This window comes from Dendrobates tinctorius, unplaced genomic scaffold, assembly GCF_039654945.1.
Source record: "Dendrobates tinctorius isolate UK_male_01 unplaced genomic scaffold, ASM3965494v1 ptg000014l, whole genome shotgun sequence".
In the NCBI taxonomy this organism is placed as follows: Eukaryota; Metazoa; Chordata; class Amphibia; order Anura; family Dendrobatidae; genus Dendrobates; species Dendrobates tinctorius.
The window spans coordinates 1,945,951-1,961,835 of record NW_027361682.1 but is presented as its reverse complement, the minus strand read 5'-3'; the positions used below and the strand labels follow the sequence as shown (position 1 = coordinate 1,961,835).

At 45.1% G+C, this 15,885-nt stretch overlaps 1 protein-coding gene across 1 annotated transcript in view; it reads right to left on the bottom strand.

The window, feature by feature from the left end:
• LOC141073435 (uncharacterized) overlaps positions 1–15,885 on the bottom strand; it is a 77,947-nt gene that overhangs the window by 26,853 nt on the left and 35,209 nt on the right. The window contains exons 2-5 of the mRNA XM_073560644.1: positions 13,832–13,975; positions 13,525–13,704; positions 13,322–13,445; positions 13,143–13,240 (exon numbers count right to left, since the gene is read on the bottom strand). Of these exons, the coding sequence (XP_073416745.1) occupies positions 13,143–13,240; positions 13,322–13,445; positions 13,525–13,704; positions 13,832–13,903 (474 nt within the window). The 5' untranslated portion in view covers positions 13,904–13,975. The remainder of the gene's footprint in view (positions 1–13,142; positions 13,241–13,321; positions 13,446–13,524; positions 13,705–13,831; positions 13,976–15,885) is intronic.

Below are 15,885 nucleotides of genomic sequence, written 5' to 3'. Positions count from 1 at the left end.
TGTCAAGAAAAACTGTAAAAACTTATTGACTCCAGGCCGGACATGCATTGTCCCCTCATCCCCCATCCTTGTCTGCGTGGCTCCTCATCCCCCATCCTTGTCTGTGTGGCTCCTCATCCCCCATCCTTGTCTGCGTGGCTCCTCATCCCCCATCCTTGTCTGCGTGGCTCCTCATCCCCCATCCTTGTCTGCGTGGCTCATCATCCCCCATCCTTGTCTGCGTGGCTCCTCATCCCCCATCCTTGTCTGCGTGGCTCCTCATCCCCCATCCTTGTCTGCGTGGCTCCTCATCCCCCATCCTTGTCTGCGTGGCTTCTTATTCCCTATCCTTGACTGCATGGTTCCACATCCCCATCCTTGTCTGCATGGCTCCTTATTCCCCATCCTTGTCTGCATGGCTCCTTATTCCCCATCCTCGTCTGCATGGCTCCTTATTATCCTTGCATGCATGGTTCCGCATCCATATCCTTGCATGCTTGGCCCCCATGAGAAAAGCATTGCCAGTGCAGTGAATATTCATTTTTCTTTAGCAGCGGGCACTGGCTTTAGCCACAGCCACTGGCTCCTGCGTCCCACTGCTCTGCCGCTCCCCCTCCTCCACCATTTTCTGTCTTAATGACTGTGTATCAGCTGAGGGGAAAATTTTCAGCACAAAAAAAGTGCTGAAAAACTTGGCTTATAAACTACAAAAAATTGTAATCTCAGTAAATGTGAATGTCCCAGAAATGCCCTACATAAATCGAGAAAACCGAGAAGGGGATGTGTGTCAGAGGAGAAATAATTATTGCATATACTTGTGTATAAGTCGACCCAAGTATAAGCCGAGGCACCTAATTTTGTCACGAAAAAAACGTATTGACTAGACTATAAGCCGGGTATGCATTGTCCCCTCATCCCCATGCTTGTCTGCTTGGCTCCTTATTCCCCATCCTTGTCCACGTGGCTCCTTATTCCCATCCTTGTCCACGTGGCCTCTTATTCCCTATCCTTCTCCACGTGGCCCCTTATTCCCATCCTTGTCCACGTGGCCCCTTATTCCCATCCTTGTCCACGTGGCTCCTTATTCCCTATCCTTGTCCACGTGGCCCCTTATTCCCATCCTTGTCTGCATGGCTCCTTATTATCCTTGCATGCATGGTTCATCATCCCTATCCTTGCATGCGTGGCCCCCATGAGAAAAGCATTAAAAAAAAAAAAAAAGCCTACATACCTTTTACATTTGTTTATTGAACCTCAGAACAAGAAAAACGGAAACGTATAACATACAGTTGTGGCCAAAAGTATTGACACCCCTGCAATTCTGTCAGATAATACTCAGTTTCTTCCTGAAAATGATTACAAACACAAATTCTTTGGTATTATTATCGTCATTTAATTTGTCTTAAATTAAAAAACACAAAAAGAATTGTCCTAAAGCCAAATTGGATATAATTCCACACCAAACATAGAAAAGAGGGTGGACAAAAGTATTGGCACTGTTCGAAAAATCATGTGATGCTTCTCTAATTTGTGTAATTAACAGCACCTGTAACTTACCTGTGGCACCTAACAGGTGTTGGCAATAACTAAATCACACTTGCAGCCAGTTGACATGAATTAAAGTTGACTCAACCTCTGTCCTGTGTCCTTGTGTGTACCACATTGGGCATGGAGAAAAGAATGAAGACCAAAGAACTGTCTGAGGACTTGAGAAACCAAATTGTGAGGAAGCATGAGCAATCTCAAGGCTACAAGTCCATCTCCAAAGACCTGTGTCTACTGTGCGCAGTGTCATCAAGAAGTAGCCCATGGCACTGTGGCTAACCTCCCTAGATGTGGACGGAAAAGAAAAATTGACAAGAGATTTCAACGCAAGATTGTGCGGATGTTGGATAAAGAACCTCGACTAACATACAAACAAGTTCAAGCTGCCCTGCAGTCCGAGGGTACAACAGTGTCAACCCGTACTATCCGTCAGCGTCTGAATGAAAAGGAACTGTATGGTAGGAGACCCAGGAAGACCCCACTTCTTACCCCGAGACATAATAAAGCCAGGCTGGAGTTTGCCAAAACTTACCTGAAAAAGCCTAAAACGTTTTGGAAGAATGTTCTCTGGTCAGATGAGACAAAAGTAGAGCTATTTGGGCAAAAGCATCAACAAAGAGTTTACAGGAGAAAAAAAAGAATAATTCAAATAGAACACGGTCCCTACAGTCAAACATGGCGGAGGTTCCCTGATGTTTTGGGGTTGCTTTGCTGCCTCTGGCACTGGACTGCTTGACCGTGTACATGGCATTATGAAGTCAGAAGACTACCAACAAATTTTGCAGCATAATGTAGGGCCCAGTGTGAGAAAGCTGGGTCTCCCTCAGAGGTCATGGGTCTTCCAGCAGGACAATGACCCAAAACACACTTCAAAAAGCACTAGAAAATGGTTTGAGAGAAAGCACTGGAGACGTCTAAGGTGGCCAGCAATGAGTCCAGACCTGAATCCCATAGAACACCTGTGGAGAGACCTAAAAATGGCAGTTTGGAGAAGGCACCCTTCAAATATCAGGGACCTGGAGCAGTTTGCCAAAGAAGAATGGTCTAAAATTCCAGCAGAGAATTGTAAGAAACTCATTGATGGTTACCGGAAGCGGTTGGTCGCAGTTATTTTGGCTAAAGGTTGTGCAACCAAGTATTAGGCTTGAGGGTGCCAATACTTTTGTCTGGCCCATTTTTGGAGTTTTGGCGAAATGATCAATGTTTTGCTTTTTGCTTCATTCTCTTTTGTGTTTTTTCATTTAAGACAAATTAAATGAAGATAATAATACCTAAGAATTTGTGTTTGCAATCGTTTTCAGGAAGAAACTGAGTATTATCTGACAGAATTGCAGGGGTGTCAATACTTTTGGCCACAACTGTAAATATTGGCTTATGATAGTAAGCTTTATACAGAGCATACATATTTCCATCTATTGTAAAATACAAGAAAAAAAATTGCACATTCCCATTGATATACAAGGTAATATGTATATAACCCTCCAAGCATACACAAAGGACAGCTTTTTTATTCCAGGATATTTGTTTTGTGTACATTGTGAAGCATGTATATCAATCGAATCTCACAAGCCTCCATTGTGTTACTCGGATAATAAAGTCTAATTATAAATTCCTAACCTACAACTACATCAACTGGTATTTACTATTTCGCAGCCTAGTATCTTATATCATATTATCTCACATGTGATGTCTCAACCTTGCAAAGTGAGGTGAGAGGAATTCCACCTCTTCCAAATCTTTTCAAATTTACCCGGGCATCCCCTGTTTTGGTATAATGTGCGCTCATATGGAACAATCGAATTTACCAAATCAATCCAAATTCTAAGGGAGGGCCATGAGCTTCCCATCCACCGTAGTACCAATACCTTCCATGCCATAAACAGTGTCTAGCGCAGAAAGATCCCGATATAGTGACCCTAAATCTCCTCATCCCATACCCCAAACAAGCAGACCAGTGGCTTAAGAGGGACAGGGGCCTGCACCAGGGATGTCAGTAGTGTAGTCACCTCTTTCCAGGAATGTAGGATAGTGGGACTCTGCCACACCATACGAATAAAATCCACATCTGGTGAGTTGACACCACAGACATTCTGATGATTGAAATCGACCCATCCTAAAGAGTCGTGTCGGAGTCAAGTATGATTGATTATATATAATTGTATCATTCTGTTATTAATAGATGGTGATACTCCGATCGGAGACTCCAGGATCTCTTCCCACTCCTCTCCCTGCGTATTAGGGATGAGTCTTTCCCACTTCCCTTTAATAGAGCTTATGGCAGATTCCGTTCCCACCGACAGCATGTACATATACAAAATAGGAGAGAAGACCCTGGGGACCTTGCAAATTAAGGATTCCTATCAAAAGTAACAATGTGTGATTGAAGAGCCGATCTCAGCTGTAATTAGCGGAAAAATTGGGATCTCGGGATATCATGTGTAACCTGTAATTGCTCAAAAGACATTAAGGTCCCCTGGTCATACAAGTCCCCCATCGAAGAGACGTTGTGTTGAATTAAAAAAATCAGTGGATGGGTGATTTAATAATTCCGGGAAATACCATATTTTTTGGCCTATAAGACGCACCGGACCATAAGACGCAACCCAATTTTCAGAAGGAAAATAGGGGAAAAAAATAATAATGTGTCAAATGGGGGTCCGTCTTACAGTCCGAATTCAGCTTACAAGGGAAGGGATCCGGCACAGGTGGAGGAGTGTCACAGGGGTCATTCAGTGGTCCAGGCTGGTGCGGTGGCGGTGGCTCTGTGCTGGAGCAGCTGTACTGGGCTGGAGCAGCTGTACTGGGCTGGAGCAGCTGTGCTGGGCTGGAGCAGCTGTGCTGGGCTGGAGCAGGTGGGCTGGGCTGGGGCAGGTGGGCTGTGCTGGGCTGTGCTCCGGTGCAGGGGCGGCGGCTCCGCCGGCATTTCCTCGAAGCCCGGAGGCCCCTGCACATCCATTGCTGGCTGCCGCCATGTTGCGGTGGCCTCCGGGAACATAGACGCCGGGAAGATGGCCGCCGGTCCGGGGACGGCGCATGCGCAGGTTCAGATCTCGTCCCGAGATCTCGGGGGACGAGATCTCGTTGCCAAGATTTGAATCTCGTCTCCCGAGATCTTGGGACGAGATTTGAACCTGCGCATGCGCCGAACCCGGACCGGCGGCCATCTTCCCGGAGGCCACCGCAACATGGCAGCAGCCAGCAACGGATGTGCGGGGGCCTCCGGGCTTCGAGGAAATGCCGGCGGAGCCGCCCACGGAGCACAGAGAGCCGCTACCCCTGCACCGGAGCACAACCCACTGCCACCACCACACCAGCCATGGACGGATGTACGTATATTGCGACCCTAAGACGCACCCCCCACTTTCCCCCAAAATTTTGGGGGAAAAAAAGTGCGTCTTATGGTCTGAAAAATACGGTAATCATTATTCCACAGGGGCATTTCTGCTAAAAAATCTTTAAATCCAACCACTTTCTTAATTTACCTCCATGCTAATCGCGCCAGTCGGAGAAAGGGTAGTAGACGAGGGACATTACTCCTCTCTAACTCAAGGAAATTCAGTGGGCAATCAGTTCGTGCAGCATAAAGCAGGTGATTTTCAGAATTGGCTAGGTAATTAGCTGGCATCCATTTACTTAAAGCTTTAGCCTGCCCAGCCAAATAGTACAGAAAAAAGTCTGGTAATGCCGCCCCACCTCCCTTTTTAGGTCTTTGTAGGGTGGACAATTTAAGTTTGGGTCTAGTTTTCCCCCATATAAAAGATGTGATCTGTGAATTGAGATTTACAAAGAAGGATTTGGGCACCATTACAGCACTGTGCTGAAGGAAGTAGCTGAGCTTGGGGAGCAATATCATTTTAATCAGGTTAAGGCGTCCTGCTACAGACAGCGGAACTAGTTCCAGCAGTGGGTGGATATTAAGTTGTGAGTCAAGCGCACTATTATGAGATATGTATATACCCAAATATTTAAAAGCTAGATACAATAGACAGCGAGAAAAGAGCCTCTAGTTGGGGCATCAGGACATGTGAGGCGAAATTTTTATCCCGCGCGTTCCAATTCACCAAACAATTTTGCCCCTATCTACATAATGGGGAAAAAGTGTGTATCAAGCCCCGCCCCTCATTATGTCATAATGGTTGCCATGGCGACGCTGATGTCATCATAGGTTGCAAGCCCCGCCGCTCATTATGATGTCAGAATGGTTGACTATGGGATGGAGAATGTGTGATGGGTATATTGGCACTGGACTATAGGATGGAGGATATGTATGACGGGTATATGGGCACGGGACTATGGGATGGAGGATGTGTGATGGGTATATGGGCACTGGACTATGGGATGGGGGATATGCATGACGGGTATATGGGCACGGGACTATGGGATGGAGCATGTGTGATGGGTATATGGGCACTCGACTATGGGATGGAGAATATGTATGATGGGTATATGGGCACGGGCCTATGGGATCGTGGATATGTATGATGGGTATATGGGCACGGGACTATGGGATGGAGGATAATTATAATTTGCTATAACTAACCACAGTTAGTTACTATGCCCGGGTAGCGCCGGGCTCTTCAGCTAGTTTATATATAAACCTGAATATTTAATGAATCTATCTATAGTGGCAATTACTTGTGGAGTTTCCTCCGCTTCATCCATAAATATTACCATATCGCCAGCATATAGACCAATGGAATCTACCCGACCCGCTATATTCTATACCCACAATGCCAGGGGAAGACCTTATACGTATTGCCAATGCCTCAAATCGCAAGGGCGAAGAGGACTGGGGAAAGGAAGCACCCTTGAAGAGTCCCCCTATGTAATGAAAAAGACTCAGACATGGATTTATTTACTATAATACGGACTTTGGGTTTCATAAATAGTATTTTGACCCATTTTATAAATTTATCACCAAAGCCATATCTTTGCAAGCATGCGGAGAGGAAAGGCCACTCAAGAGAGTCAAAAGCCTTGGCGGCATCTAACGATGCCAGTGCCCATTTGTTGTCTGGCTTTAGGGAGCTATATTGGACTATTGACTGGACTCGTCTGATGTTAACGGAAGTGCTCTTACCAGGTATAAAGCCCCTTTCATCAGGATGTATAAGGTTCAATATAATTGAATTCAGTCTGGTAGCTAGGATCTTAGTAAATGTGGACTATAAAATTTTTACTAACGAAATGGGACAATAGGATCCACATTCCAAAGGGTCCTTCCCCTCCTTCCTAAGCACTAGGATATTGGCCTCATAAAAGGATTCAGGCATAGATTTCCCATCCCAAATTCCCCGAAATACCTTTACCAGAAGTGGCGTTAATATATCCCGGTATTTCCTGTACAATTCAATAGGGAGTCCGTCTGGTCCAGGGGCCTTCCCGGAGGCCTTGTCTGTCATGGCATTCTCTATCTCGTCCGCAGTGAACTCAACGTCCATAAGGGCTCGGAGTTCAGGATCTAATGTAGGGAATGTCATATCTGACAAGTAAAATAAACACCCCAAGTTATCAAAGTCACTTTTAGATTCATATAAAGATCTGTAGTAATCGTAAAAGCAGCCGAGTATCTCCTCGGTTGAAGACACCAATGAACCATCCGACTTACGAATCTGTAATATTGTGTTAGAGGTGTTGTGTTGGCTTACCAAATAGGCCAAGAATTTGCATGCCTGGTTTCCCAGCTCAAAATAAAATTGTCGGGTAAAGAATGGCTTACGCTTAGTGTCTATATGCTGGGCATATAACCTCTGAGCAGACAACCACTCAATCCTATTGCCCCTAGTTTGGTTAGATATATATGCAGCCTCTGAATCTTTCAATCGTTGCTCCATCCTATCGTCCTCACTTGAACTTACTCGCTTGATATAAGAGATCGGGGAGGACAAGCAGCCCCTCAGATATGGCTTAAGGGCATCCCAAAATAGATTGATATCTTGAGGTTCTGGGTGGGATGAGACGAAACACTGCAGTTGATTGATCGTTCTATTGGGAGATACCATCAACTTTAACCAAAAAGGGTTCCACTTCCAAATTATCCTGTTGCTTAATTGCCCATATTTAAGTTTAAGAATGACCGGACTATGGTCTGAGATCCCCCTACTGCCATGTTCTATATTATCCACCCACATCGCCAGACCACTGGATCCGAATATATAGTCTATGCGTGATAGAGAGCGCTTAGTGGATGAGTGACAGGTATACTCCCAGGGTGACGCATCCTCCATAAATCCAACCACCCGTTACCCCCCATAAATAGCGACAGCTGGGTTGCAGTCGGTGAGGAGGCTCCCCCAGACATTCCATCATCCAATCTCAATTTATCAAGGCAGTTATTCATGATCATATTGAAGGTCTCCCATACAGATAACATCCACGTCTGGATAATTTAGGGCAAAACTCATTGCCCTTTGAAGAAAGGACATATTAGCCGGGGGGGGGGGGGTTATAAACACATAGGATTACATATTTCCTGGTATTTATCAATGCATGTACAAAAACAAAGCGACCCTCAGGATCCCTCCGGGTCTCCCTGGCTTCCCATCTAACGTCCCTATGTACCAACAGTGAAACCCCTCTCAAATAGCTAGTATGGAATGCATGGACAGACCATTGTACCCAAGGCTTCTGCACGCACCGAGCTATATCCCTGGTCGGGTGCGTCTCCACCAAGGCCACAATGTGAGGGTGATAGTGTCTGATCTGTGAGAAAACTTTGATCTTTTTCCGAGAGGTTTTTATACCTCTCACGTTCCATGTCATACAAATCATCTCAGACCCCATGTTTTACTCCGCTGAATATGGCGTATATCATTACCCGGGTAAAATTTAGAGACACCGCATAGAGACTGTGATTGCTGTTAGCTGCGACTTCTACCTAAAAAATACATAAACCCACTATAAAGAAAAATCAAAGTAAAGAAACAACAAACAATATGGGAGCAAAGTCCTGTACTCCCATCATGAAACAAACAAGGGGATAGCTCAGTGTCCGGTATTGTTGGTAATTTGGACGCTTGCGGACAAAGCTCCAATCAGACTATTAATAAAAGAATACTGACTAACAATAGATACATTAGGATTCCTTCACAGCAGACCCTTTGTGGGACCCACAGCCACTCAGTCGCTTCAGCTGGATCCGTAAAAAACAAAGTATAACCCTCGTGAACCACCCGGAGCCGGGCCGGATAGATCATCGAGTACACAACATTTCTCTCCTGGAGCCGCTTTTTGACTTCCATGAACTGTGCCCGTTGTTTCTGAAGTTACATAGTAACATAGTTTTGAAGGCTGAAGGAAGACCTTATGTCCATCTAGTTCAGCCTATTTTTAGTGCAGCTGTTCTGCATTGTTGATCCTGGGGAAGGCAAAAAACCCACAGAGTAGAAGCCAATTTTCTCCATAGGGAAAAAAAATTCCTTCCCCTAAGCTGGGTCAACCATTTACCTATAATATTCTGTTATTCGTAACCTTCTATACTGTTACTCACAAGAAAAGCATCCATTCCTTTCTTAAATTCATTCAGTGAGTTGGCCATCACCACTTCCTCAGGAAGAGAATTCCAGAGCCTCACTGCTCTTACCGTGAAGAACGCTCTTCTATGCTGGTGCAGAAATTGTCTTTCCTCCAAACGAAGAGAATGCCCCCTTGTTCTTGTCACAGTCCTTGGTACAAACGGTTCATTGGAGAGATCTCTGTATTGCCCTCTGATATACTTGTACATATATATTAAGTCTCCCCTAAGTCTTCTATTTTATAGAGTAATTAGACCTAATTTTGATAACCTTTCTGGGTATTGTAGTGAACCAACTCCATTTATCATTTTAGTAGCCCACCTTTGAACCCTTTCAAGTTCAGTAACGTCTTTCTTGAGCACCGGCGTCCAAAATTGCACACAATACTCCAAGTGTGGTCTGACGAGTGATCTGTACAGAGGGAGAATTATGTTTTCATCTCGTGTCCCCAGACCTCTTCTAATGCATCCCATGACCCTATTTGCTTTGGTGGCAGCTGCCTGACACTGGGCACTCCAATTTAGCTTCTTATTGACTAAGATGCCTAAGTGTTTTTCATGTCTGATTTCCCCAGCAGTTTCCATTTAGTAAGTAATTATAGCATCTGTTTCTCCTTCCCATGTGCATAACCTTACACTTATCTGTGTTAAACCTCATTTGCCATTTTTCAGCTCAATTCTCCAATTTACTCAAATCTGTCTGTAGTTGGAAACTGTCCTCCTTTGTGTTAACTACCTTACATAGTTTTGTATCATCTGCAAATACTGATATTTTACTTATTATTAATAACCACTCTTTGCTTTCTATCACTAAGCCAGCTACCTACCCATCTACACACATTTTCCCCTAGCCCAAGCTTTCTCATCTTACTTACCAATCTTTTATGTGGGACAGTGTCAAATGCTTTGGAGAAGTCGAGATAAATGACATCCAATCATTCTCCTTGGTCCATTTGAGAGCTTACATCCTCATAGAAGCTGATCAGGTTAGTTTGACAGGAGCGATCCTTCATAAATCCATGTTGATATGGAGTTAAACATTTATTAACATTGAGATATTCCATAATGGTATCCCTTAGAAACCCTTCAAAAACTTTACCCACAACAGATGTTAAGCTTACCAGCCTATAGTTTCCAGGTTCCCTTTTACACCCCTTTTTGAATATTGGTACCACGCTTGCTTGCCGCCAATCAAAAGGAACAGACCCTGTTTCTATAGAGTCTTTCAATATAAGGAATAGAGGCCTGTCTATCACATTACTTAACTCCCTTAATACACGAGGGTGAATGCCATCAGGGCCTGGTGATTTGTCAATTTTAATCTTACTAAGGCGGTTCTGCACTTCTTCCTGGGTTAGGCAGGTAATACTTAATGGGGAGTTTACATTATCACTCTGCATTTCCCCTGGCAAATCCTTTTCCTGTGTGAACACTGTTGAGAAAAAAGTATTTAAAACATTTGCTTTTCCCACATCGCTCTCTGATTTCACCCTCATTGTTCTTTAAAGCGCCGACACCATCAATTTTAATCATTTTACTGTTTATATAATTAAAGAATAGTTTAGGGTTTGTTTAACTTTCCTTAGCAATGAATCTCTGTTTCCACTTTTGCTAAATGTATTTGTTTTTTTACACATTTTATTTTTTTCCCTATAACTTTTTAATGCTTCTTCATTGCCTTCTTGTTTTAGCTTCCTAAATGCCTTGTTCTTGTTATTTATTGCCCTTTTTACATCCTTATTTAGCCACATTGGTGTTCTCCTGTTCCTAGACCTTTTATTTCTGTACGGTATGGCTAGCTCGCAGTGGGTGTGTAAAACTGATTTAAATATTTCCCATTTATTTTCTGTGCTCCTATTTTTGAGGACATTGTCTCAATCAATTCGGCAAAGGTCCTCTCTAAGCTGATCAAACTTTGCTTTCCTGAAATTCAGCGTTTTTGTAACGCCCTTCCAGGGCACCTTACTGAAGGACAAGTGGAATTGTATTATATTGTGGTCACTGTTCCCTAGGTGCCCATCGACTCGTACTTCTGTTATTCTACCTGGCCTGTTGCTTAAAATTAAGTCCAGAAGGGCTGTCCCTCTAGTTGGGTCCTGCACAAGTTGTGACAGATAATTATCCCAGACTTCTCAAGTTCCTTTGAGAAGTCTGGGAAAATCGAGATCGTGGTATTGTTAAACTTGATAGGACTTTTTTGCCGTGCTAGACGCAGAATCGCATCCCTGTCTCTACAGTTGAGGAGACATGCCAGTAAAGGTCTAGGTGGGGCTCCAGGAGGAAGAGGCCTTGTCGGGACTCTGTGAGCCCTTTTCCACAGCAAATGTTGGGGAGAATTCGTCTCCCAGAGTAGTTTTAAGCCAATCTTCTAGAAACTGCTCTGGATATTGACCTTCCGAGCGTTCCGGCAGTCCAATAACTCGGATATTATTCCGACGCATTCTGTTCTCCAGGTCATCTGCTTTTTGCCTCTATGCGTTCATAGAGCCCGCCACTTTCGTTAGTTTGGCTTCCACTGGTGTGATGGTGTCTTCTACTTGGGACACCCTTGCCTCTACCTCCGTAATGCGCCCCCTCATGGCCTGCATATCTTGCCGGAGACGCCCCACCTCGATATACACGTCCTCTATTTTTCCAGTCAGGGATGTCCTGGTTAAGGTGATGGCCTGCATCAGTTGTTCGGAAGACTGGTTAATTCCTCCTGCTCACTCTCCTCTTCACCCCCAGAGGGACGACTTTTACGTTGAGCCTGTGAGGGGTTATTTCTGAGGGATCTTGTGCCATCAGAATGGTCTATTCTAGCAAACTCTTTCAATTTTTAATCTGCTCCCGACCACTTAGAGCGATTCATTTCAATAGCAACATGGCGCCGCAGGGTATCAGAAATGGTACACTCTGGAGCTCTCTGGTCCAAAGTTATAAACGTAGCAGGGCTATCATATAATGGCAGCAGAACCCCAAGAGCAGCACAGATCTGAAGGGCCACGCAGGGAGGTAATGTCCGGCTCTGAGCAGCAAACGAGGGCCCCTATGGCCAGGAGGAGACCCACAGTGCCCACAAAGACAGCAGCCAGGGAGGGGTTCGGGGGCCCCTAAAATAATAGCGTTGGTAGGCTAGGTGACTTAAAGGGGGGAGCGCGGGGCCCAATCTTTCAGAGCACTCACCGCTTGTCCCCCAAAGATCTTCAGGATATGTGCCCACCGTCTGTCAGCGCTGCGTCTCTCACAGGCAAAGCGTGTGCTTCTAAAGATGGCCGCCGCCTCGTGCAGGCCCCGCCGGCCGCCCCGGTCTTCACAGCTGCCAGCTCACTGGAAGCCAGCAGCGTCCTCCCGCGGGGGGTCCACGAGTGCTGCGGAGTCCAGGGGAGTCTGGACACCGGTAAATGTGTCGCGGTGATAAGGGTCCGCTGGTCGGATAACTTCAGGATGCCAGGAGCTCTCCCTAAGTGCGTCCTCTCTCTGCCGCTACATAGCCACGCCCCCCCCCCAGAGCATCTTGTTCCGGTGCGAGCAGCTCCTGCCGCCGGGCTATCACGTGTCCCCACTCATACAGGGAATGAATATTCACCTCTCTCCACACCTATGGGAGTGGAGAGAGGTGAATATTCATTATCTTAATAAGTGGGCACCAGTGATAGCTGGGCAGACGAGGGTTACAGATGGTCAGCCCTGCAGCTGGGCAGGTGAGGGTTACAGAGGGTCAGTCCTGCTACTGGGCAGGGGAAAGTTACAGAGTGTCAGCCCTGCTGGTGGGGGTAGTCTTGGGAGATATTTCTAGGTGGTTCACAGTATACACAGTGGACTGTATTGTAGTGCATGTTTCCTATATGAAGCTCTATAGAGTGAGCTTCTGCTATTGCTCATAGTTGGCACTTGAGGCATGATATTAGGTGTGCAGTCCAAGCGTAACACTTGCACAGAAATATATGCTGTCATGCTTGTGACGAGAGAGACACCGGCCAGCTCAAGTATAGTGATGCAATTCCCGTCCAAGTTATACATCCGACTTTCCTTAAACTGGTGGACAAAACAAGACTGAACATAAGACCTTAACAGCCGTCCACAGCTCATAGGGAATATCTCATGACACTTTCTCTCCATCTACCTGATGATCCTGAGGAACATTGGGATCTTCTTGTTTACAGTCCTGTGGAAGAAGAGGATGGGGACCTCTCTCTGTTGTTGTCCTCTTAATGGATAGAACTGAAAGAAACATACAGGGACTGAATTCACTCTTTACATACAGATAATTGCAGGTGATGTGTATTTAGCCCTGTCTATTACCTGGTGATATGAGGGTCTGAGGAATCTTCATCATGAAGTCCATGTACAGATCTTTGTTTCCTTCTAAATACTCCCATTCCTCCATGGAGAAATAGACGGTGACATCCTGACACCTTACAGGAACCTGACACAATAACACAGTCATCCCCCAGATCCCTTCATAGCATTACTTTATAATGTCCTAGAATTCCCAACAGTGTCACCTCTCCAGTCAGCAGCTCAACCATCTTGTAGGCGAGTTCTAGGATCTTCTGCTCAATCATGTCCTCATGTATCAGGGGGTGAGGTGGAGGCCCCGTGATTGGACTCAGGGGTCTTCCCCATCCCTCAGACACAGGGTCCTGACAGCGCTCACTAGGGGTCTTCTTCACTACTGTGTAATCCTGGTTATGGAGAGACATTAATAAACCTCACTACATAGAAATACAGAGTCCTCACTTCTCCAGTTCTGTCCATTTGTTTTTCCTGTAGATAAGAATGATGTAATGTGACATCATCAGAAAAACTCACCTCTCCAGTAAGCCGGAAGAGGATCTCTAGGGTGAGGTGTAATATCCTCTCCGTCATCTTGTCCTTGTCCATCCTTGTAGGGCCACTCAGGAGAATTCCCTTATTCAGAAGATCTCCACTGAGAGGATCCGATATTGTAGGGACCTGAATGGGAAGAAGAAGACGATGTAACATCGTAAAGATGCCATGTAAGCTCCAGAGCTGTTACCGCATTCACACGATCACTACATCCAGTCATTGGCCCGTCCTGCCCCCCCGGTAGAACACAAAATCCGATTATAGGCACATACAGAGATTTATCACAGAACATCTCCAATCCAGCACCCAAAACTTAGAAATAATCTAAAAAAAAAATCTAAATTAACTGACTATTTGTTTAACCCCTTTCTGACATCAGACGTACTATCCCATCCATGGGACCCGGGACCCTTTGCCCATGGACGGGATAGTACGTCTACCGCGATCAGCGCCGCTAATCGCGGCCGGGTGTTAGCTGATTATCACAGCTGACACCCGGCACAATGCGTCAGGGGCGGTCACGGACTGCCCCCAACACGTTAACCCCTTGCACACCGCGATCAAACACGATCGCGGTGTACCGGGGGTTAAAGGGAAGCATCGGCAGGGAGGGGGCTCCCTCCGTGCTTCCCTGAGCCCCCCGCGGCAGCGCAATGTGCAGCGCTGCTGTGGGGGGCTCCTTTCCTGCAGGCCCCCGAATCCAAGATGGCGACGGGGACCTTCGGGGGCCTGCAGGAAGCTGGCTTCCTCAGTGCCTGCAAAGCGCAGGCAAGAGGAAGTCTTCTTCAATGCCTGTGACAGATTGCTGATCTGTCACAGTGATCTGTGATGTGATGAGTGATGTCCCACCTGGGACTATTTAATAAAGTTAAAAAAAAAAATAAAAAAAAGTGTTAAAATAATTTAAAAAAAAAAAATCGCCAAATAAATTAGAAAAAAAAAAAAAAATATTCCCCCAAATAAATCCATTTTTTGGAAATAAAAAAAAACAAAACAAAAAAAACAAACAATAAAAGTACACATATTAGGTATCGCCGCGTCCGTAACGACCCGCCCTATAAAACTGTCCCATTAGTTAACCCCCTTTAGCGAACCCCTTAAAAAATAAAAATAAAAAACGAAGCAAAAAAAAATGATTTATTATCATACCGCCAAACAAAAAGTGTAATAACGCGCGATCAAAAAGACGCATATAAATATCCATGGTACCGCTGAAAACGTCATCTTGTTCCGCAAAAAACGAGCCGCCACACAGCATCATCAGCGAAAAAATAAAAAAGTTATAGCTCGCAGAATAAAGCGATGCAAAAATAATTATTTTTTATATAAAATAGTTTTCATTGCATAAAACCGACAAAACATAAAAAAAGACCTAAATGAGGTATCGCTGTAACCGTACTGACCCGAAGAATAAAACCGCTTTATCAATTTTACCGCACGCGGAACGGTGTAAACGCACTCCCCCAAAAGAAATTCATGAAACGCTGGTTTTTGTTCATTCTGCGTCCCAAAAATCGGAATAAAAAGCGATCAAAAAATGTCACGTGCCCGAAAATGGTACCAATAAAAACGTCAACTCGTCCCGCAAAAAATAAGACCTCGCATGACTCGGTGGGTCAAAATACGGAAAAATTATAGCTCTCAATATGTGGTGATGCAAAAACTATTTTTACAATAAAAAGCGTCTTTTAGCGTGCAACAGCTGCCAAACATAAAAACCGCCATAAATAGTAAATCAAACCCCCCGTTATCACCCCCTTAGTTAGGGAAAAATAATAAAATAAAAAAATGTATTTATTTCCATTTTTCCATTAGGGCTAGGGTTAGGGCTGAGATTAGGGGTGTGTTGGGGTTCGGGTTGGAGTTAGAATTGGGGGTTTCCACTGTTTGGGCACATCAGGGGCTCTCCAAATGCAACATTGCGTCTGATCTCAATTCCAGCCAATTCTGAGTTGAAAAAGTCAAATGGTGCTCCTTCCCTTCCAAGCTCTGCCATGCACCCAAACAGTGTTTTACCCCCACATGTAGGGCATCAG